Below are 22,378 nucleotides of genomic sequence, written 5' to 3'. Positions count from 1 at the left end.
TTACTTAAGTAGAATACAATTGCATTTTACTTAAGTAAAATACGATGTAGACAAAAACCATTCGAACTTAAGCTAATATGAATTCCACTTAAGTGGAATACTATTAAGCTTAAGTAAAATGCAATTCTACTTAAGTGAAATTCATTTCACTAAAGCTTAATTGTATTCTACTTAAGTGGAATTAATTCTACTTAAGTAGAATAGAGATGTAAATGTTAAAACGGCTTGCCATACGTTTGACAAGGAATTAACAAGAGCAGCCACGTTGCAATAGCTCTCCTTCAAGTTAGCTTCTATTTGAGAAATTTGTTTTGATTGGCAATATTTCTGAGCAGTATTGTTTGTGCAAAACATATGAGGCATACGCGGGATAACGGTGACATTTACTTTCCTCTCATCTCCCTTTTTCCTTGCCTTATGCTCCTTCTTTGGGGGAGGGTCAAGTCTGGAGATTTTAGCAGTAAAATGCCCAGACACCACTAGCATGGGTGAAAGTTCCCTAGCCCCCCCCCCCCACCTCCGGCCCACTAATTTAGCCGCACTAAACCTACTTGGCAAAATTTTAATTGGCAAAACCTTACATTTAGGGCTACTTATTTAGACTTTATTTATATTCTAAATATGCCCCAGAATGCACCATTTGACGTCTACAGTTTTTTTTTATCTTAGGGAGGACCGACAACCCCCTAACACATGAGACGGCTCCAATGACCAGAGTGCAACGCCCTCATTCATAAAAAAAATATAAAATATATAAAAAAATGTAGTTATGTACAGAAAGATTCTCTTAACTGCAACAGCTGTTTAAATCCAATAACTTATAGTGTTAAACATCCTCATTTTAAAGAGGTTTTTATATGCATCATTTTACGAAGATGGAGTGAAATTCCTCAACCAGTTTATGAATGTATGACGATCCCTCGACTCTAGTGTGTCAAGAAACCATTCAGCAACGTTCTATGAACACAGTTAAACTATCATTTGTATGCCACGAAAAGTGGAACAGGGTGGCATAGCCGCATGCATGATAAACTCAAAATCGTTAGAAATAATTTTAATAATATCTCAAATTAACGGCAAATATTCCAAATATATAAATATCTAACCAATGTTGCTATAGTATAGACTGTATACCAGATAAAAGTAAAAAGAGCGCTCGTAGATTTCCAAATACACTGAATGTTATATGACGCTGCTTCATCGAATTTGAAAGTTTGCAGTATAGGCCATAAAATTGAGGAATTCCGTGATGAAATTAACCAACATTAATATTTTGTGTTTAATGCTACTTAAGTGGAAAATGACTTTTAATCGTGGCAAGAAATAAAAGTAAAAACTTTATGTTCCATAGAGAGAATTAAGCTTGTGTTTGAAACAGAGCGATTTTATTGCCTTTCCCGCAAAAAAAACGTCAATTAATTGAAATTGTCTAGCAGTTCACATTTGTCTATTTGTTATATACTAAGCGTTTCCTTAATTAATATATGTAAGTGACCGGCATTTGCTGCATACTTTGTATATGTTAAATATCGCAACGAAATTTTCAAGTATTTATTAATATTGCGGCAACAGTGTGTAAAAACGTATAACATTACACGTTTGGAATGAGTTTCATTTTCTATTGTTACTACCAGACGGTAGAAAAATTCTCTTAATTTATTTACGAAATGAAACCAAATCTTTAGTAGCTCAGTCTTAAACAGTATATGCTGTTGAATGGGTATAGGTGATATGCAGCTTCGTGATGTGTTTTTCCTCTGTGTTCTTTCATGCATGTGTTCTCATTGTGATGATCTCACGAATAAGGGACAGCTTCAATCCTGCACAAGCTCCTCTTTCATGTTCATACGTGCTATTACGTGTACACACATAACTTTAAGCAAACTGCACTTGCAGGATCTATATAAACGTAAACTTCACAATTTAACGCTCGTTACCACGCATAAAATTCATAACTGCTGCACGGTAATGCATATATAGCCGTTTGTATTACATTAACACTTGCAAAGAATGCTTTAAATTGATATTTCCATTGTCATACAACGTGTAACACTTCATAAAAGGAAAAAATAATGCGAAACACAATGTTGAAAACATTAGTGGTGTACGCAGTGGAGGGGTAGGGGGGGGGGGCTGTGGCCCATACCCACAATGACCCCTCGATAGCACATTTCCTTAATAAAATTCTTCATTTGCATCAGGCTCTCTCGATCATAAGGTCCAGGTCCTACCTCACCTTCGTAGCAGGTGTGGATATTTACCATATTCCATTGGTGGTATTACGGATGCAGCTAACCGGTGCAGGAGTAATACACGTCCGCTGTGCGGGCAAGCCCCTACCTAAACCAATCAACGGTCCACTTACAACGGTCCACTTGCAACCTTTGCAACACTTGCAATGGTCCACTTGCAACAGTTTACTCCTTAACGATTCAAAGACCAAAGTCATCCACGTCACCTCCCATTTTAGAGATGCAAGTAACTTACCTGACCTCACTGTTGGTACAAAGGTCATAACTCCTTCTAAAAATACACGTGATCTTGGTGTCTTGCTTGACCATCAACTCGATATGCGAAAACATATTCAGAACACTTGTCGTTCAGCTGCGTATGGTATTTACAAAATTGGTAAACTTAGGAGGTATCTAGATCAAGGCTCAACTGAACGACTGGTTCACTCCTTTGTTTCCTCATATCTGGATTACGGCAACAGTTTGTATGTGAATTTGCCAGTTTCTCATATAGCTCCCCTTTAGAGAATTCAGAACGCTTCTGCGTGCCTATAGTCTCACTCACTAAAATGTTTGATCACATCACTCCTGTGTTCCGTTCATTGCATTGGCTTCTTGCCTTTTCTGTCGCTGCGCCTTCTCTTTGGAACAAACTCCCATTTCACGTTCGTTACTCTCCCTCCATTTTTTCCTCGCCCAGAAATTTAAGAAATTCAAAATTTCCCGTCATTGATTATAATAATAATATTACAGCGTCTCAAAGCGCTTTACAAAGTAGGAAAGAGGCAAGAGACAACTTAAAACATTTCTGTTTGATTCCTAGTTTCTTTTTTCTTTTCCCCTTGGTTTCCCTTGCCTCTTTCCTACTTTGTAAAGCGCTTTGAAACGCTGTATCAAGCGCTATATAAGTGTAATTTATTATTATTATTATTATTATTATTATTATTATTATAATCAATGACGGGAAATTTTGAATTTATTATTATTTACTAACACAATCTTGCGTTTAGAGTAACTTGTATACACCTGATTATAATTTAGATAAAGCCCAGAATGTATTATTGGACATTTAATAGTGTTTTTCTGGGCGAGGACCCTCAGCCGACCCCCTCATTGGATTTGACCTCAATGACGCCAGTACATCCACCTTCTTGATAAAATCCTTTACTGCCCCTTTTCCATTCCACAAAGTTCAGCCCACTACCTGTCGAGGGGAATTGTTGTCAATGTTTTCTCATTAAGAATTTCACAATATACTATACTTTTTTTTGTCATAAGAAATATTGGAAGAGCAATTGTAATTTGTTCTATGTTGTCTTGAAATTTCTTTAACATTTTGATTTGTATGAATTTGCAGTTGTGCGAATTTGTTGACTTGGAGAGAACTGTTTGGCACTGGGGGGGGGGGGGGGTGGTCAATGTTTGGGACGACAAGGGAAATCCAGGGCGAAGTTTATAGTTTTGGTGCGAACTGGAAGGAGGGTGAAACGACTGCCATTAATATTGAGTTTCCAACTAACAATGTATAATATTGGTTTTTCGTTCTTACTTAGATGCTAAAACTCTATAAACTATATCATTAAATCTCTACCAAAATTGATTATGAATCAAAGTCGATTAAATAACGTCAACCTTCGATCGCGCATCCTCCCAACGTCTTCTTCAGTAGCTTGTATCATATTACCATTATCAATTTCTATGCATATTACAGATTCAAGTTGGAAAAAAATGAAGGAGTTATGCCCTTATCAAATAGGTAGGCACAAAGTGGACAGCTAAGACGGATTTGACCTACAATAACGTGAAGAGAACACATTTTATATAGAAATAAGAGAATGAAAGCTTATGAAAAGAGGCGACATATATTTCAGGTTTTGTAAATAATTAAACCACCTCGCATTTGATGAACTAGACAGGTGATACACGGGATCGAATTAATAGCTCAATCAAACTAGATGTTTTTTATGAAGTCTAACTTCAAATTGGTTTGGGTGAACGGAATCAAACCACATTTCATTTCTGAGAAGTTGAACACACTGTACTGCAGAACATGCAGATCCAACGTGGTTGAAGTAAGACTTTATTTTTCTGCTATTAATTGCTTCTTCAGTCAACATCGCATAGGTTGGAATTTTGCTATTTTTGTTTCTAAGAGGAGGTAACAAGCGATAACGTCGCCAGTTAAAAGTATTCTTCGTTTTAGGACTAGGCTAGGCCATGTCGGACTGCCAGAGGATCGCTCTAGGCGATGTTCGACTCAGCATGTTTGTAGTATTGGTTTCGCGAAAGTTAGGCAAAAACTTGCACTGTACTGTAGTGAACATTATAAGCCATCACATGCTTACCGTTAATGAAGTACAGTATAAGGGTGGACCCAAATGTTCCTTGTAAGGATGAATGTAATGAAGATCTGTCTGAATTTTTTTATGTGGCTTTATATTTTACTTTACTTAAGATGACTTGATTGATGGTTTGATCAGAATACACCAGTTTTGTAAATTATCCCATGCAGGCTGTAGCCTAGGCTACACTGGGTTTAATATTTTATGAAAGTCCTTCAAAATAAAAAACAATGATTGTTTATTCACTTTTATATGTTTTCAGCACTGTGACTGTATTGTAGCCAGTGTAGGCCTATACTGAGTTAATAAAGTACTGTTCCAAAGTAACCCCGCATTTGAGCTGCGTGGAGTGCAATGTGCAATGATAGCAGTTATCTTGCTCATTCCTATACTATTCTAGTATTGCAATTATTCAGATCATTATGATAAACTGTTTATATAATTTAAGACCGTATTCCATGCAGTGTTCAAGCAATGTGAGAAGCCCATTGTTTGGTCTGCTCAAGAAATAGTTCGATATGACTGCTGAGTGAAATGACAAAAGCAGACATAAAGTTCAAAAGCTGAAACTGCTAATCCTTAACAAAAGTTATTAACTTGACATGTTCTATGAAACGGTAGGAAAGTAATAGCCTCTGTCTTTATTCAGTTAACATCATGCTGTTTTGTGACGAGAGTGTGATAGTGTGGCCTAATGTTACAACTTCATTCAGAACAGTATGACATAGCTGCAGTACAATCCAGCATACCGCTACAAACTAAAAGTAACATTACCAAGAGAGTTTTTGCGCATGGCATGTAGAAGGTTTCAGACTTTTCTGACAGCTAGTAGATTTTTCAATAGGACATGGTTGCCAATCAGCTACTGTGATTGAATGGTATGAAGCTGACAGAGCATAGATTGTCTTCATTGGCTGAATATCCAAAGCCAAGTTGAGTTGAAAACGATGTGACATTTATAAGGAGGGGATTTCCTATTCTGCCCAAGATAAGCCCCCATAGCAATTAGAAAAGAAACTCATCAAGTGCTCATAATTATAACAATGATCGTTTATGATCTTCATTATCATTTACCTTACAAAAGGATGATTTTTAAGTAGATTAGAATATGTGTATTTGTCATTACTACAGTAGATTCCTCTTTTGTTCAAACATATTTTTTGTAACTCTGAAGATTTGCATTGCCATGTGCCACAATAGTTGAGGCAACAACCATCTTTTGTAACACAAGATGTCAAATTTAACCTATCATGGGAGTAGAAGATGACATACATGTACAGCGAGTACTCAAAAGTTTATCAATCAGTCTACTATGTTGTTCCAAGCTTACCACACATGTTCTTATTCATATATTGCAGATTGAATACATTGATGAGCAAAAAGTTTCAGTAAAATAATTTATTTTTCTTGGCAAATACAACTTTATGTTATGAGTGCAAAGAATTTTTTTTAAAAGGTCCTGCGAAGAAAATATCAGATGGGACAGAACATAGAACATTGTACATATTTATCAAACAAAATGTAGCAGCTACAAGAATCACATTGCTTATTCTTTGTTTTTTGACACCTAGCCTTCCCTTTTTCATTTGAATCTATGTATTGACGGTATCTATGTAAACGGAACCACCTTGCTGACACACTTTCTGTTCAACTATAGAGAGTGAGTTTGTTGCAGACCACCAAACCCAGCCATCACCGGTATTCACTGTATGTTTACCACTCTAACATTATTTAGTACAGTTCATTTTATCTAAACTTTGACTCAGGAAGTACTGTTTCAGAATCAACCGGTGGTTACGATAAACAATCTTTGTTTTTATTATTTATTAATTCTTTTGTTGTTGTTGTTGTGTGTGTTTATGTTTACATTTTTATGAAGTGATATTGAGCAATGCTCCCTGTTCAGTGATTTGATAAAGTGAACAGCTTGTATATTCTTCATTTTTCTTTAAGGAAAACAGATTTTTTTTATCAGCTTACAACACATTAACAGGCATAATGGGAAAAAGTAGCCGAAAGAACAAAGAAAAGAAAAAAGATTTTCAAAAGGTGAAGTTGAAAGTTGGGAAGAAGAAACCAATGCCTGATAACTTCACAAATACAGCCTTCAAATCACAAAGTGTCCTTATGAAAGAACAATTTAAGGTTGTTGATGGTGCTATCCCACAAACAAAGAAGAAACAGACCATAGAAGTAAGTATCCATTTCTTACGGAGTAAAGAAAGTTGTTTTGATACTAAAGGTTGTGGCATATACATACCTAACTCAGAGCATAGCTACATTACGTTTCCACTATAAATATAGTACTGTACATGGTGGGGTAGAGGTGATTTTGGATTCGGAAAGTTCAAAGTTTCTGTGATACCTGTAACTTCTGGCATCAAACTTGTTAATATTTTGTCAGTTTATATCTTATTGTTACTAGTTAATTGTTACTAACAAAGTGCAGTTACAGTGTCTTGCTTTTGTATGCAATGTTCTTATTGTGCTTTTAGCTGAACACTACATTGTGAACAAATCAGCTAAGATGAGCTGTATTTAATCATGACATTCTTTAAGCCAAGCCTCCTACAAAGTTCAAATAAAGCCTAAACTGCTGCAAATCCCTGAGGACACTTGGACATGACTCCCACAATGTAACTTCAGTGACCATGTTTGACTGCTTGCCAAAACTTTAGCATCTTCCAGAATCTCACTTCTTTAACTGATCTCTTTGGTATGTTTATTAGTATATAGTGTGTTGTAAGTTGGCCAGTGAATAGTGTCAAAAACATATTCCTTACTAGCTACCGGTATTAGCTCATCAGTTTAACCCAGCAGATCTTGTAATCCTCTTTTGAGTTTCAGAACTACAACTATTACCAACCAAATTACCGTATGTTTTGCTCGCTGAGATCTGCTTGGATTTGGATCTTCTAATGAGATGCATGGATTCCTTCACTCTTTCAATGTTGATGCTTCTTCATAGTTAGCAAACATTACTTAGCTTTTATAGTTTACTATTTCTCTTTCTCCAACAGGATCTGTTATGCACTATCAATCATTACAATGCCAAAGTCAGAACTTCTACATTGATGGGTCTGAAGGAGCTCCTTGTGGCCAACAACCACCTTATACAGGATAACCTGGCAGCACTGATACAAAATGTTGCCCATACCTTCACAGACAAGGACAGAGATGTTAGGCAGGCTGGACATCCTGTCATGCAACAAGTTGTGAAAAATATTCCATCTAATCTGATGGTCCCATTTTTTCCAACCATGTGTGCTCATCTTTGCTGTGCAATGACCCACTTACAAGAGGACATTCAATTAGATGCCTTAACAATTCTGGACCTTCTGTTGGTACATTATCCTAGCCTTGTCATTACCAGGAGTAAAGAACTGCTAACAAACTTCATTCATCAAATTTCACAACAAGGAGGCCATTATGATGGGGCAGAAACTGTGCAGCTAAACATCTCTCCAGGAAACAAGTCCTCAGGACAGAAGTGGCGTGTACAGGTATTGTCATTGGATTAAATCTACATATATTGTATTTCACTAATTAAAATAAGAAACCTTTTGCTTAAGCTTTATATGTCAGAAGCAATTAATTGGTTCCTAATATATTTACCATGAATTACCCTTCATTCATATTACTGCTAATGTCTTTTGATGGTATCATGTCATTCAGTACTTAGAGGTACTACCATTCAGAACACAGTGCAAATTTATCATTTTGCTCTTGAATGAAGATGAAGCCAGCCTTGCAATAAAATCTGATGTCATCATGTGATTTTACATTATTGAGATGAATAAAACATTGCATATTACACTGGCCTGCTGTTGGGCAGATAGGTAACATCAAAATGACTTAAAGTGTACACACTATGCAAGGGCAGCCATTCTTCTGTACATTGTTTGACTTACAGTGTACACACTATGCAAGGGCAGCCATTCTTCTGTACATTGTTTGACTTACAGTGTACACACTATGCAAGGGCAGCCATTCTTCTGTACATTGTTTGACTTACAGTGTACACACTATGCAAGGGCAGCCATTCTTCTGTACATTGTTTGACTTACAGTGTACACACTATGCAAGGGCAGCCATTCTTCTGTACATTGTTTGACTTACAGTGTACACACTATGCAAGGGCAGCCATTCTTCTGTACATTGTTTGACTTACAGTGTGCCATTTTTCTGTACATTGTTTGTTTGCACAATCTTAGAAAACGAACCAACTTGTCAGAAAAGATGGATTAGAACCAGATTTACTGTAGGCAGATATACAGAATCAATAGCATTTTGTGTGTGTATTTAATCAAATGCATACTTTGCTCTTCATATTGCCTTGTCCCAGTCACTAGTATAATTCACTGTAATACTGACTATACATAGTACCTCAAATATAGTCTATGTTAGAAGACTATGATATATATATGTGTTGTTATGAGTCTCCATAGCATTACAAGAGAAATAAGCATTGTAATGCCTTTGTTTCAGCTAATTTCCTATTGTACTTTTACCTTTTCTTCAACTTCAACTTTTGATGTTTCTTGTGTTTTGATAGGTTTTGCAAAGACTGAGGTCTTTTCTATCAGCCATTGTTGATAACAAGCTGACATCAGCACCACATCACATAAAGCAGTCACAGGTAGAAGAGAAGAGTATTATTGTCTCATCTCAGCAAGTGTTTGTGGGAATTTATAAAGACAGAGATATCTTGAAACATGGAAATAATGAGACCTCCACCATAAGGTAACGCAAAAAGGTTTTTCAGAGTACAAAAGATTTTATTCCTGAGCATTTTTAACTGATGTGAATTATCAATACTAAGATAGAAGTTTGGTGTTTTATAAAAATTAAAAATGTTTAATGCAAAGCTAGGAAAATTTGATGCGTTTATTGCTATTGGGTGGCTTCTTCACATTTCACTTATCAATATGGAATATTTAAGTTTGCAATGAACAAGATCACATTGAAAATCATAGTTATTTGTTGTTAGATCTTAAACATTTAAGTTTGCAATGAACAAGATCACATTGAAAATCATAGTTATTTGTTGTTAGATCTTAAACATTTAAGTTTGCAATGAACAAGATCACATTGAAAATCATAGTTATTTGTTGTTAGATCTTAAACATTTAAGTTTGCAGTGAACAAGATCACATTGAAAATCATAGTTATTTGTTGTTAGATCTTAAACATTTAAGTTTGCAATGAACAAGATCACATTGAAAATCATAGTTATTTGTTGTTAGATCTTAAACATTTACTGTAAGTTTGCAATGAACAAGATCACATTGAATATCATACTGTAGTTATTTGTTAGATCTTAAACATTTAAGTTTGCAATGAACAAGATCACATTGAGAATCATAGTTATTTGTTGTTAGATCTTAAACATTTAAGTTTGCAATGAACAAGATCACATTGAAAATCATAGTTATTTGTTGTTAGATCTTAAACATTTAAGTTTGCAATGAACAATATCACATTGAATATCATACTGTAGTTATTTGTTAGATCTTAAACATTTTGTATTTTATTTTTTGCCTCTTGATTTAGGTCCTTATCTCAGCAAACAGACATAACTTCTCAAGACTTTACTTCTAACATGAAAGAAGTTGTGGAGTTTGTTCACAAAGTAATCCCTCTTATATTGCAATGTTGGATGGAAGCTAGGCCAAATCTCCATGGTAACCAACAGGACGGTCTTTGTTTGACACCATGGAGCATTCAGACGTTACATGGCGTTCTCTCTGTGATGCACTTACTATGGAAGTGGCTAGAACTACTCTCTCAGGAACATCAACAAGTGGAAGTGAGCTTTTCTTAAATATCATTACTTGATTCAACTAAGTTTCTTGATTATTGCTAATTATGCTGAAGTGAGTATCAGTATTGCCCCCCCTCCATGGCTCCCACTCTGCTTAAAACGTTTAACATGCATGTATGCATGTATGCATGCATGCATGCATACCATTGCTATTTCAGCATGCATGTATTGCTGAAATAGCAATGGTACTTTTCTTGTGGTAAAATTTATCCAAAGAAACTATGAGGGTCAATTTAATAGACGTTTAAGTGATTTAGTGAACAAAAGGAAGTTGCCAGTATGTGATTCCAGCATGTTTATGAGTCACAATGATGACCTTTAGTGCACGTAGAATTGACAGTGTAACAATAATGCTCTCACTATCAAAATAGGCTTGAAAAGATTGTTTATTGCATTTATGCCACAATGTTATGTTTAACATGTCAGTGACTTCTGTAAATTGGCACACAGCATAGACCTACCTATATTTTAACATGAAATGTATCAAAACATTTATTGTCATAACATGTTGAAGATGATTAACCATACCTTGTTAGGTTTGGCCAAGATTTTGGCCTTCTGGGAGTTGATTGGCAGTATTCATGTGAGATGCATTTCTTTCAAAATGACATCTCTGAAGTTATCAAGATGAACTTTGTCATAAAGCTGTGTTATGATTGTTAGTTTATTGAAACCATGAAGTCCCATATAAGGAAGACTGGGTTATCAGCACATTTAAGTAAACATTGAGATAAAATTGAGGTTACTCAGGTTAATAAATATTCTATATAATCCTTGCAACAGTATAAATATGTTGTTAAAATGGAATAAACAATTTTGGTGAGGTTCTCTTTGCAATCTCCCTCCTCAGATCCTCAGAGATATACAAAAAGTGTATGAAAAGAAGTTACTAAAAGCTTTCTTTAGTAACTTTCCTTACTCAGTGCAAGAGGGAGGAACAGGTCGATACCAGCAAAACACGCCAAAGATGTTAGTATCTGTCCAAGAAGTCAATGTCTTGGTTTGTGGTGTTGTATCATATTTGATAAGTCCAGGTCAGAAACAAGGTTGGACTTTTAAATTGATGAAGTATGTTCGCAACGCCCTAGAAGGTGATGGCCAGCTATCTACTGAGCATGCCCAGATGCTGCTGATCATAGTTGAGAGGCTAATGAGAAACGTAATAAACAAAGGTATTGTGACATTTTCACATTTGAAGTTTATTTCCTCACATGTACACACAAGTCAATACAGGGTGTTTGGCGCAATTACAGTTAAGTACTTTGATCTGAGTATCAAGTACTTCCAGGTACATAAGTTTCCCAGTACCAAGTACCACAGTCTGAGTACTGCTTTATGTTATCCCAGTATGGAGTACCACTACAGCTCTTGGAAAATATTTAGTACAAGTTCTTTTTAATCCAATCACTTTGCGACTACTTGTGATTTATTCATGTTATTCAAGAACATTTACAACTAATAGTCATTCAGAGTTTGGTATACAGTATAACAGTTAAATTTTACTACGTTTCTATGATCTAGTTATACATTGCTCACCAAATTATGAATGTCTCAATGTTATTGGAAAATTTCTGATTCACTTTCAATTCAAATTCAATTTCAATTCAATATATTTATTCTAGTATAAATATAAAATATTTGTACAAAAAGAGTAATTAAATACAATATTAAAGCAATATGTACAAAATTTTAGTTGGTAAGAAGTATATGAGATCTTTATCAATTCATCTTTTCAAGTTTTTCGATTGAATAAAAATTGCAGCTTTATAAACAAAGGTTGTTTGTAAACAACTGTATTCTATATTTTAAAACATTAGGCATTCTTTCTGTTTGATTGCACATTAAGACTCCCTAGGGAATCATGCTTGCAGTACGGGTGATTCTGATCATCTTAAAGTTCTGTGACCATTCTTATAAACTCAGCTCTAACAGAGGCATTCAGGGTCTCCTTAATACAGTAAATTGGTTATCCAAGTGAAGAATCTTCACATGTACTTCGTAATCTTTACAATTCTATCCTTATCTTTTTGCAAAATAAAATAATCCCAGCCTGGCACTTCATAAATGAGATGTGGGAGAATGACAGGTTTAAAAACACATTCCTTAGCATCCTCATTAAAAAATGGCACAATGTATGCTAACCCAGAGACAATGTAATAGACTGCTCATAACATTTGATATGTGAGCAGAATAGGTGAGTCTGTCATCGATACATAACCGTAAATAGTTGATGTGAGATTGATAGTGATACAAGAATCATGCAGTGCTGATTGCTCCATAAGTCAGCAGCATGCTCTTTCTGCATCATGTTTGTTCTAGACAGTAATACAGTAATACATATATTATGATACTGATGGAGTAGAGACACATTAGTAGAACTTATACTGTACAATATAGTATGGATTGATAAAGTTAAGAAACAAGACTAACTATGTGACTCCCTGTTTTACATAACTGTAAAGTACTCTTGGGCTTTACGAGTTACAGTATTCCAGTGTCCTATTATGAGTACTTTAACACCTTTAAAACTAGTGTCCTTTAACACCAGTGTCCTAGTATGAGTACTTTTAACACTAGTGTCCTTTAACACAAGAGTCCTACTAGTATGAGTACTTTAACACTAGTGTCCTTTAACACAAGAGTCCTACTAGTATGAGTACTTTAACACTTCAACTGTTTTCATCTGCAACAGATTCCAAGTTGACTCTTCTTGAAGCTTTGATAATATTCTACCAAAACTCACACATCATGTCACAGAACAAGAGACTTGCAATGGCCTGCATAGCTGATATGACTCTTGTAGCTCACAAGAAACCATCTGATCTTACAACGTGAGTATGAATTCATTTTGATTTCAGTTTCCTATTCAATCTTATGAGCAGCGTACATAATATGGTCACCATCAAAATAGAATACAAAACAATCAATGTTGCAAAAAAATCAATGAAGTGAAAATAATTCCTGAATCCTGCTTTGAAAATGCTTACCTTCTAACTTATTTTCTATTGTCTATGCTGATCTTAAATGGTAATCACGAACATGGTTAAAGCAGGATTATATCCACATTCAGTAGCAGTGAAGTGAACATGTTACAATAGCACCAGTTGATCAATGCTGATCTTAAATGGTAATCACAAACATGGTTAAAGCAGGATTATATCCACATTCAGTAGCAGTGAAGTGAACATGTTACAATAGCACCAGTTGATCTTAAATGGTAATCACAAACATGGTTAAAGCAGGATTATATCCACATTCAGTAGCAGTGAAGTGAACATGTTACAATAGCACCAGTTGATCAATGCTTATCTTAATTGGTAATCACAAACATGGTTAAAGTGGTAATTTCAGTCAATCTTTCACTTTAACATATTAACTTGTGGTTATTTTAGTCAATCATTAGGCAAAGTAAACCTTTTGAAGTAATTCCATGGCGTTTTGGATTGGGTTGGCATTTCCATGTTTTAATCATGCTCTAAAATGGGATATTAATGTCATGCTTAAAATTAATGCATAGAGAAGATTAATAAAATGCCTTGAATGAAAAGTTTCTTTGCTACATGTTTTTCCTTGAGTTGACTAAATTTGGAAAGCCAATGTTTTCTTCTTTTCACTCTGAAGACAGAATGAAGTAGTGTGTAATGAAGTGAATATTTTAACATTAAATCATTCTGTTGAAACCATAGTGTATTTGTAATGTATCCATTTTCTTTTCTTACAGTACTCCTTTGATGGCACAGTTTGTTACATCGTTACCAACTCTTTTGATCGAACTTCATTCCAGAAAGTTGGACACATCCCATCATGCTTTGAATATCCTCCTTCGAAGTGCGGCCATTGTTCATCCAAGTGCTGCCTCCTGCATTCAAGATAGTTTTCAAACCTTATTAGGTATGTTATTACTATTTAGATTGTGATATAACCAATCCTTGTTAGTTATGTTATAACTATTTTAGATTGTCATATGACCAGTCCATATTAGGTATGTTTTTACTATTTTACATTGTCCTATAACCAATCCATATTAGGTATGTAATTACTATTTTACATTGTCCTATAACCATTTCTCTAGCCAAACCTTGGTTTGTTCCCTCTAGTTGCTATGGCTCCTGATGTAAATGTATCCACTCTGATTAAACTGATTAAACTGATTGAACAAGACATAACAACCAGAGAAGGCTCTTTCACACATGTTTGTTTATCTTTTTGTTTATCTGGACAGATCCACAGAATGCCTTAATCTCTGGATATCCAGAAGAACTTCAAAAACAACTTGTGGAGCTTCTCCACTGGATGAAGAAGATTGATCTTGTCTCTTTCAAGATGCTCTGTTCTGCATTTCTTTCACCTACAGTATCTGTGTTAGTTGTTACATATGCAGTTCAGATACTAACCTGCAAGTATGTGCTTTCATCTACAAAACACTTGAACAATCTTTAGGTATGATTAACCTGTGAAGTGTCTAAATCTTACTCATGTGATGTCATATCATAGGGAACCCTACCAAAAAGAACATGTTTATTTGAACTGGATCAATATAGTGGCTTATGTCAAGCCTTCTCTTTTCAAGTGGTGCTCAGAGAGTTGCAATTTAAATTTGTTTGTTTTCATTCCCATTCCTGAGACCTTCACTCACCTCCAGTGTCTTGCCACGTTTTGAAATAGGAAGGGTAAGGTACCACTTCAATCAATTTTATGCAGTTGTGGTGAGCAATTGTTTCCAAAGGAATAAAGGATGAAGTAAACCTTAGTTTCCACTTCATAAACAGTTGTAGCAGAAGGGAATGTCTCTGATATGGCTAATGTAATGTTCATTACAAGTCAAGGATTCACTCACATGCAATGAATATGATGATGCAGTTATGTACCTGTTGTGACAGGATATTTGAAATCAACTTTGTCTTATTCTCTCTATATATATTGCTTTTAAGCAACAACTTGTACATTTCTATTTTGCAGATTATTATACAGTGATGAACTACCATTTGACTTAACTCACTTTGTTAGTTTCTTGATAACACTCTCGTTAGGTGAGTATTAATATGTGCCTGGAAAACTTAAGAAAACCTTTTTTTCTTCTTTGCTATGGTGTCCCCCTCCCATACAGGCTGTTGCGGGTTATATCCCATCAGAGAGATGCTGTGTTATTGTGTCCTACTCCCATGCAGGCTGTTGTAGGTTATATCCCATCAGAGAGGTGCTGTGCTATGGTGTCCCCCTCCCATGCAGGCTGTTGCAGGTTATATCCCATCAGAAAGGTGCTGTGCTATGGTGTCCTACTCTCATGAAGGCTGTTGCAGGTTATATCCCATCAGAGAGGTGCTGTGTTGTGGTGTCCCCGTCCCATGCAGGCTGTTGCAGGTTATATCCCATCAGAGCGGTGCTGTGCTATGGTGTCCCCCTCCCATGCAGGCTGTTGCAGGTTATATCCCATCAGAGAGGTGCTGTGCTATGGTGTCCCCCTCCCATGCAGGCTGTTGCAGGTTATATCCCATCAGAGAGGTTATATCCCATGAGAAACCAGAGACTGACCTCTTCAACAATGGGGCTTTGCAATATCTCTGAGTGGAATCTTCTCGGAATACTTTACCATTTCTGGATTGCAATACTGGAAAGTATGGGATGTGCGTCCATCAGCAATCTCATTGTAGAAAGGGTTTCAAGGGAGGCTATGTATGATTGCATAAACCTTGTTCCACAAAACTTGACAAACCTCCAACAATTATTTTTGAGAACCAGGAACAAGCATGTTGCTTGTCATAATTTGTATCATTTTGGAAACTGCATGGTTCTGACATCCGTCAAGAGGAGTACCTACCAGGCATCCTACAATTAACATGAACATATAGGTGGTATCTCACATTGCACATTTAATGCTTCTTATGCTGTTCAAGAGGAATACAGATTTCATTAACTATTGTGCAAATATCACTGTTTTCGGACTGTTTAGGGTATTAACCATTTTATGTTCAATGAACTAAGCTCTGTCTATGTATATATATGCACTCCATAACACCCAGCTATCATCATATCAAATAGTTTTGCCAATTGAAGGTTTTTCCTGAAGCCTCTTGTTCTATCTGCTAGCCTTGATTTAGGCTTCCTCCTATAATGTAACTTTTTTATCTTTAGGTCATCAGATGGAAGAGTTGTTGAGCCTTCAGCAGAATGAAATAGTTGACCAAAGTCAAGTATCCAGTCAGTGTTCTCACTTACAGCTAATGAAGGACACAGCAGAGAGTTTAGTGAAGAGCAAGAAAGTGTGTCAGGTAGGAATACTTACCATTACAACTATTAATGAATGTGTTTGGTATTTATGTGATACTTTGGTCTGTTTACAACATCATTTATCCCTAATGATACATAGGAAATTCAACCAAACATACAGTTCATATTAATAAGTGAATTATTAATCCATAGATCATATAGTCACATTTAACATATTATCATGGCCACATTGATGGTTGTTGGTGATGAGACACAAACTTGATCATTATTACTTTGTGTTGACAGCGTGGAATTGATGGTGGAGATATTATGTCTTGGTATGTTTAAAGCTCATGTGTTGTGTTATATAACCAATGACTTTGTGTTGACAGTGTGGTATTGATGGTGGAGATATTATGTCTGGGTATGTTTAAAGCTCATGTATTGTGTTGTATTACCAGTGATTTTGTGTTGACAGTGTGGTATTGATGGTGGAGATATTATGTCTTGGTATGTTTAAAGCTCATGTATTGTGTTGTATTACCAGTGACTTTGTGTTGACAGTGTGGTATTGATGGTGGAGATATTATGTCTGGGTATGTTTAAAGCTCATGTATTGTGTTGTATTACCAGTGACTTTGTGTTGACAGTGTGGTATTGATGGTGGAGATATTATGTCTTGGTATGTTTAGAGCTCATGTATTGTGTTGTATTACCAGTGACTTTGTGTTGACAGTGTGGTATTGATGGTGGAGATATTATGTCTGGGTATGTTTAAAGCTCATGTATTGTGTTGTATTACCAGTGACTTTGTGTTGACAGTGTGGTATTGATGGTGGAGATATTATGTCTTGGTATGTTTAAAGCTCATGTATTGTGTTGTATTACCAGTGACTTTGTGTTGACAGTGTGGTATTGATGGTGGAGATATTATGTCTTGGTATGTTTAAAGCTCATGTATTGTGTTGTATTACCAGTGACTTTGTGTTGACAGTGTGGTATTGATGGTGGAGATATTATGTCTTGGTATGTTTAAAGCTCATGTATCGTGTTGTGTTACCAGTGACTTTGTGTTGACAGCGTGGTATTGATGGTGGAGATATTATGTCTTGGTATGTTTAAAGCTCATGTATCGTGTTGTATTACCAGTGACTTTGTGTTGACAGCGTGGAATTGATGGTGGAGATATTATGTCTTGGTATGTTTAAAGCTCATGTATTGTGTTGTATTACCAGTGACTTTGTGTTGACAGTGTGGTATTGATGGTGGAGATATTATGTCTGGGTATGTTCCAAGCTCATGTATTGTGTTGTATTACCAATGACTTTGTGTTGACAGTGTGGTATTGATGGTGGAGATATTATGTCTTGGTATGTTTAGAGCTCATGTATTGTGTTGTATTACCAGTGACTTTGTGTTGACAGCGTGGTATTGATGGTGGAGATATTATGTCTTGGTATGTTTAGAGCTCATGTATTGTGTTGTATTACCAGTGACTTTGTGTTGACAGCGTGGTATTGATGGTGGAGATATTATGTCTTGGTATGTTTAGAGCTCATGTATTGTGTTGTATTACCAGTGACTTTGTGTTGACAGCGTGGTATTGATGGTGGAGATATTATGTCTGGGTATGTTTAAAGCTCATGTATTGTGTTGTATTACCAGTGACTTTGTGTTGACAGTGTGGTATTGATGGTGGAGATATTATGTCTTGGTATGTTCCAAGCTCATGTATTGTGTTGTATTACCAGTGACTTTGTGTTGACAGTGTGGTATTGATGGTGGAGATATTATGTCTTGGTATGTTTAAAGCTCATGTATTGTGTTGTATTACCAATGACTTTGTGTTGACAGTGTGGTATTGATGGTGGAGATATTATGTCTTGGTATGTTTAAAGCTCATGTATTGTGTTGTATTACCAATGACTTTGTGTTTACAGTGTGGTATTGATGGTGGAGATATTATGTCTTGGTATGTTTAAAGCTCATGTGTTGTGTTGTATTACCAGTGACTTTGTGTTGACAGCGTGGTATTGATGGTGGAGATATTATGTCTTGGTATGTTCCAAGCTCATGTATTGTGTTGTATTACCAGTGACTTTGTGTTGACAGTGTGGTATTGATGGTGGAGATATTATGTCTTGGTATGTTTAGAGCTCATGTATTGTGTTGTATTACCAGTGATGTTGTGTTGACAGTGTGGTATTGATGATGGAGATATTATGTCTTGGTATGTTTAGAGCTCATGTATTGTGTTGTATTACCAGTGACTTTGTGTTGACAGCGTGGTATTGATGGTGGAGATATTATGTCTGGGTATGTTTAAAGCTCATGTATTGTGTTGTATTACCAGTGACTTTGTGTTGACAGTGTGGTATTGATGGTGGAGATATTATGTCTGGGTATGTTTAAAGCTCATGTGTTGTGTAGTATTACCAATGACTTTGTGTTGACAGTGTGGTATTGATGGTGGAGATATTATGTCTTGGTATGTTTAAAGCTCATGTATTGTGTTGTATTACCAGTGACTTTGTGTTGACAGCGTGGTATTGATGGTGGAGATATTATGTCTTGGTATGTTCCAAGCTCATGTATTGTGTTGTATTACCAGTGACTTTGTGTTGACAGTGTGGTATTGATGGTGGAGATATTATGTCTGGGTATGTTTAGAGCTCATGTATTGTGTTGTATTACCAATGACTTTGTGTTGACAGCATGGTATTGATGGTGGAGATATTATGTCTTGGTATGTTTAAAGCTCATGTATTGTGTTGTATTACCAGTGACTTTGTGTTGACAGCGTGGTATTGATGGTGGAGATATTATGTCTTGGTATGTTCCAAGCTCATGTATTGTGTTGTATTACCAGCGACTTTGTGTTGACAGTGTGGTATTGATGGTGGAGATATTATGTCTGGGTATGTTCCAAGCTCATGTATTGTGTTGTATTACCAGCGACTTTGTGTTGACAGTGTGGTATTGATGGTGGAGATATTATGTCTGGGTATGTTTAAAGCTCATGTATTGTGTTGTATTACCAGTGACTTTGTGTTGACAGCGTGGTATTGATGGTGGAGATATTATGTCTGGGTATGTTTAAAGCTCATGTATTGTGTTGTATTACCAGTGACTTTGTGTTGACAGCGTGGTATTGATGGTGGAGATATTATGTCTTGGTATGTTTAAAGCTCATGTATTGTGTTGTATTACCAGTGACTTTGTGTTGACAGCGTGGTATTGATGGTGGAGATATTATGTCTTGGTATGTTTAGAGCTCATGTATTGTGTTGTATTACCAGTGACTTTGTGTTGACAGTGTGGTATTGATGGTGGAGATATTATGTCTTGGTATGTTTAAAGCTCATGTATCGTGTTGTATTACCAGTGACTTTGTGTTGACAGCGTGGTATTGATGGTGGAGATATTATGTCTTGGTATGTTTAAAGCTCATGTATTGTGTTGTATTACCAGTGACTTTGTGTTGACAGTGTGGTATTGATGGTGGAGATATTATGTCTTGGTATGTTTAAAGCTCATGTATTGTGTTGTATTACCAGTGACTTTGTGTTTACAGTGTGGTATTGATGGTGGAGATATTATGTCTTGGTATGTTTAAAGCTCATGTGTTGTGTTGTATTACCAGTGACTTTGTGTTTACAGTGTGGTATTGATGGTGGAGATATTATGTCTTGGTATGTTCCAAGCTCATGTATTGTGTTGTATTACCAGTGACTTTGTGTTGACAGCGTGGTATTGATGGTGGAGATATTATGTCTTGGTATGTTTAAAGCTCATGTATTGTGTTGTATCACCAGAGACTTTGCAGTATGACAGGAATTTGTTTGTGGTGGATTTTGTCGTTTTGTTTTCCTTTAAATGATGTTTTATGAAGTTTTCAGGGATGGAACCATCATGAGTCTAGCATACTTGTTACAAATTCAAATCCATTTCTTCATTACTCCACAGGTTGTTTGTCAGTCATTGCGACTAATATCAGAAGACACAACTTGGAAAGTTTTTCAGCAAGTAACAGCTAAACTGCTGGTAAGATTAATAGATAGTAATCCACTCTATGAACATAATGAACAGTATGTAACATCTTAAAGTCACACCATATTAAAATTAGTATATATGCTATCCTGACATTATAACAAGATCAATATATCCTCATTTATACTGTACAACATCAATATATCCTCATTTATACTGTACAAGATCAATATATCCTCATTCATACTGTACAAGATCAATATATCCTCATTCATACTGTACAAGATCAATATATCCTCATTCATACTGTACAAGATCAATATATCCTCATTTATACTGTACAAGATCAATATATCCTCATTCATACTGTACAAGATCAATATATCCTCATTCATACTGTACAAGATCAATATATCCTCATTTATACTGTACAAGATCAATATATCCTCATTCATACTGTACAAGATCAATATATCCTCATTCATACTGTACAAGATCGATTTATCCTCATTCATACTGTACAAGATCAATATGTCCTAATTCATACTGTACAAGATCAATATGTACTCATTCATACTGTACAAGATCAATATCTCCTAATTCATACTGTACAAGATCTGTATATCCTCATTCATACTGTACAAGATCATTATATCCTCATTCATACTGAACAAGATCATTATGTCCTCATTCATACTGAACAAGATCATTATATCCTCATTCATACTGTACAAGATCAATATATCCTCATTCATACTGTACAAGATCAATATATCCTCATTCATACTGTACAAGATCAATATATCCTCATTTATACTGTACAAGATCAATATATCCTCATTCATACTGTACAAGATCAATATATCCTCATTCATACTGTACAAGATCGATTTATCCTCATTCATACTGTACAAGATCAATATGTCCTAATTCATACTGTACAAGATCAATATGTACTCATTCATACTGTACAAGATCAATATCTCCTAATTCATACTGTACAAGATCTGTATATCCTCATTCATACTGTACAAGATCAATATATCCTCATTCATACTGTACAAGATCAATATATCCTCATTTATACTGTACAAGATCAATATATCCTCATTCATACTGAACAAGATCATTATGTCCTCATTCATACTGAACAAGATCATTATATCCTCATTCATACTGTACAAGATCAATATATCCTCATTCATACTGTACAAGATCAATATATCCTCATTCATACTGTACAAGATCAATATATCCTCATTTATACTGTACAAGATCAGTATATCCTCATTCATACTGTACAAAATCAATATATCCTCATTCATACTGTACAAGATCGATTTATCCTCATTCATACTGTACAAGATCAATATATCCTCATTCATACTGTACAAGATCAATATATCCTCATTTATACTGTACAAGATCAATATATCCTCATTCATACTGTACAAGATCAATATATCCTCATTCATACTGTACAAGATCAATATATCCTCATTCATACTGTACAAGATCAATATATATCCTCATTCATACTGTATGTGCAAGATTTGGAAGGAGTAATTGTCATTGGGTACTAACCTCTGTGTCAAGAGAAACAGCATCATGTTTTGCATTCCATAATCTTGCATGAAATAAAATAGACTGTTTGAAAACATGCATTCCTGCACACATATATTTGAAAATGTTGTTGTTTTGGTAAAACCCACAAATCATCTGCATTAATTACATAAATGGAACCTCTGGTTGCTTTTAATTTATATTGTAACATGTATATACTC

At 35.5% G+C, this 22,378-nt stretch overlaps 1 protein-coding gene across 3 annotated transcripts in view; it reads left to right on the top strand.

The window, feature by feature from the left end:
- Positions 1 to 4,171: 4,171 nt before the first annotated feature.
- LOC139958415 (testis-expressed protein 10 homolog) overlaps positions 4,172 to 22,378 on the top strand; it is a 29,310-nt gene continuing 11,103 nt past the window's right edge. Inside the window, exons 1-12 of one of the 3 annotated variants that reach the window (XM_071955477.1) lie at positions 4,172 to 4,303; positions 6,527 to 6,766; positions 7,594 to 8,076; positions 9,129 to 9,316; positions 10,127 to 10,382; positions 11,248 to 11,569; positions 13,090 to 13,228; positions 14,119 to 14,288; positions 14,620 to 14,797; positions 15,357 to 15,427; positions 16,530 to 16,666; positions 20,571 to 20,648. In XM_071955477.1, coding sequence (XP_071811578.1) covers positions 4,187 to 4,303; positions 6,527 to 6,766; positions 7,594 to 8,076; positions 9,129 to 9,316; positions 10,127 to 10,382; positions 11,248 to 11,569; positions 13,090 to 13,228; positions 14,119 to 14,288; positions 14,620 to 14,797; positions 15,357 to 15,427; positions 16,530 to 16,666; positions 20,571 to 20,648 — 2,379 coding nt within the window. In that variant the 5' untranslated portion in view covers positions 4,172 to 4,186. Of the gene's footprint in view, positions 4,304 to 4,369; positions 4,390 to 6,159; positions 6,281 to 6,526; positions 6,767 to 7,593; positions 8,077 to 9,128; positions 9,317 to 10,126; positions 10,383 to 11,247; positions 11,570 to 13,089; positions 13,229 to 14,118; positions 14,289 to 14,619; positions 14,798 to 15,356; positions 15,428 to 16,529; positions 16,667 to 20,570; positions 20,649 to 22,378 lie in introns of those variants that run through there. The other 2 variants (XM_071955478.1, XM_071955479.1) reach the window with 2 other exon arrangements.

This window comes from Apostichopus japonicus, chromosome 18, assembly GCF_037975245.1.
Source record: "Apostichopus japonicus isolate 1M-3 chromosome 18, ASM3797524v1, whole genome shotgun sequence".
NCBI classification, from domain to species: Eukaryota; Metazoa; Echinodermata; class Holothuroidea; order Aspidochirotida; family Stichopodidae; genus Apostichopus; species Apostichopus japonicus.
Note: the sequence above shows the minus strand (reverse complement) of the source record. Positions and strands in the feature narration are given on the sequence as shown.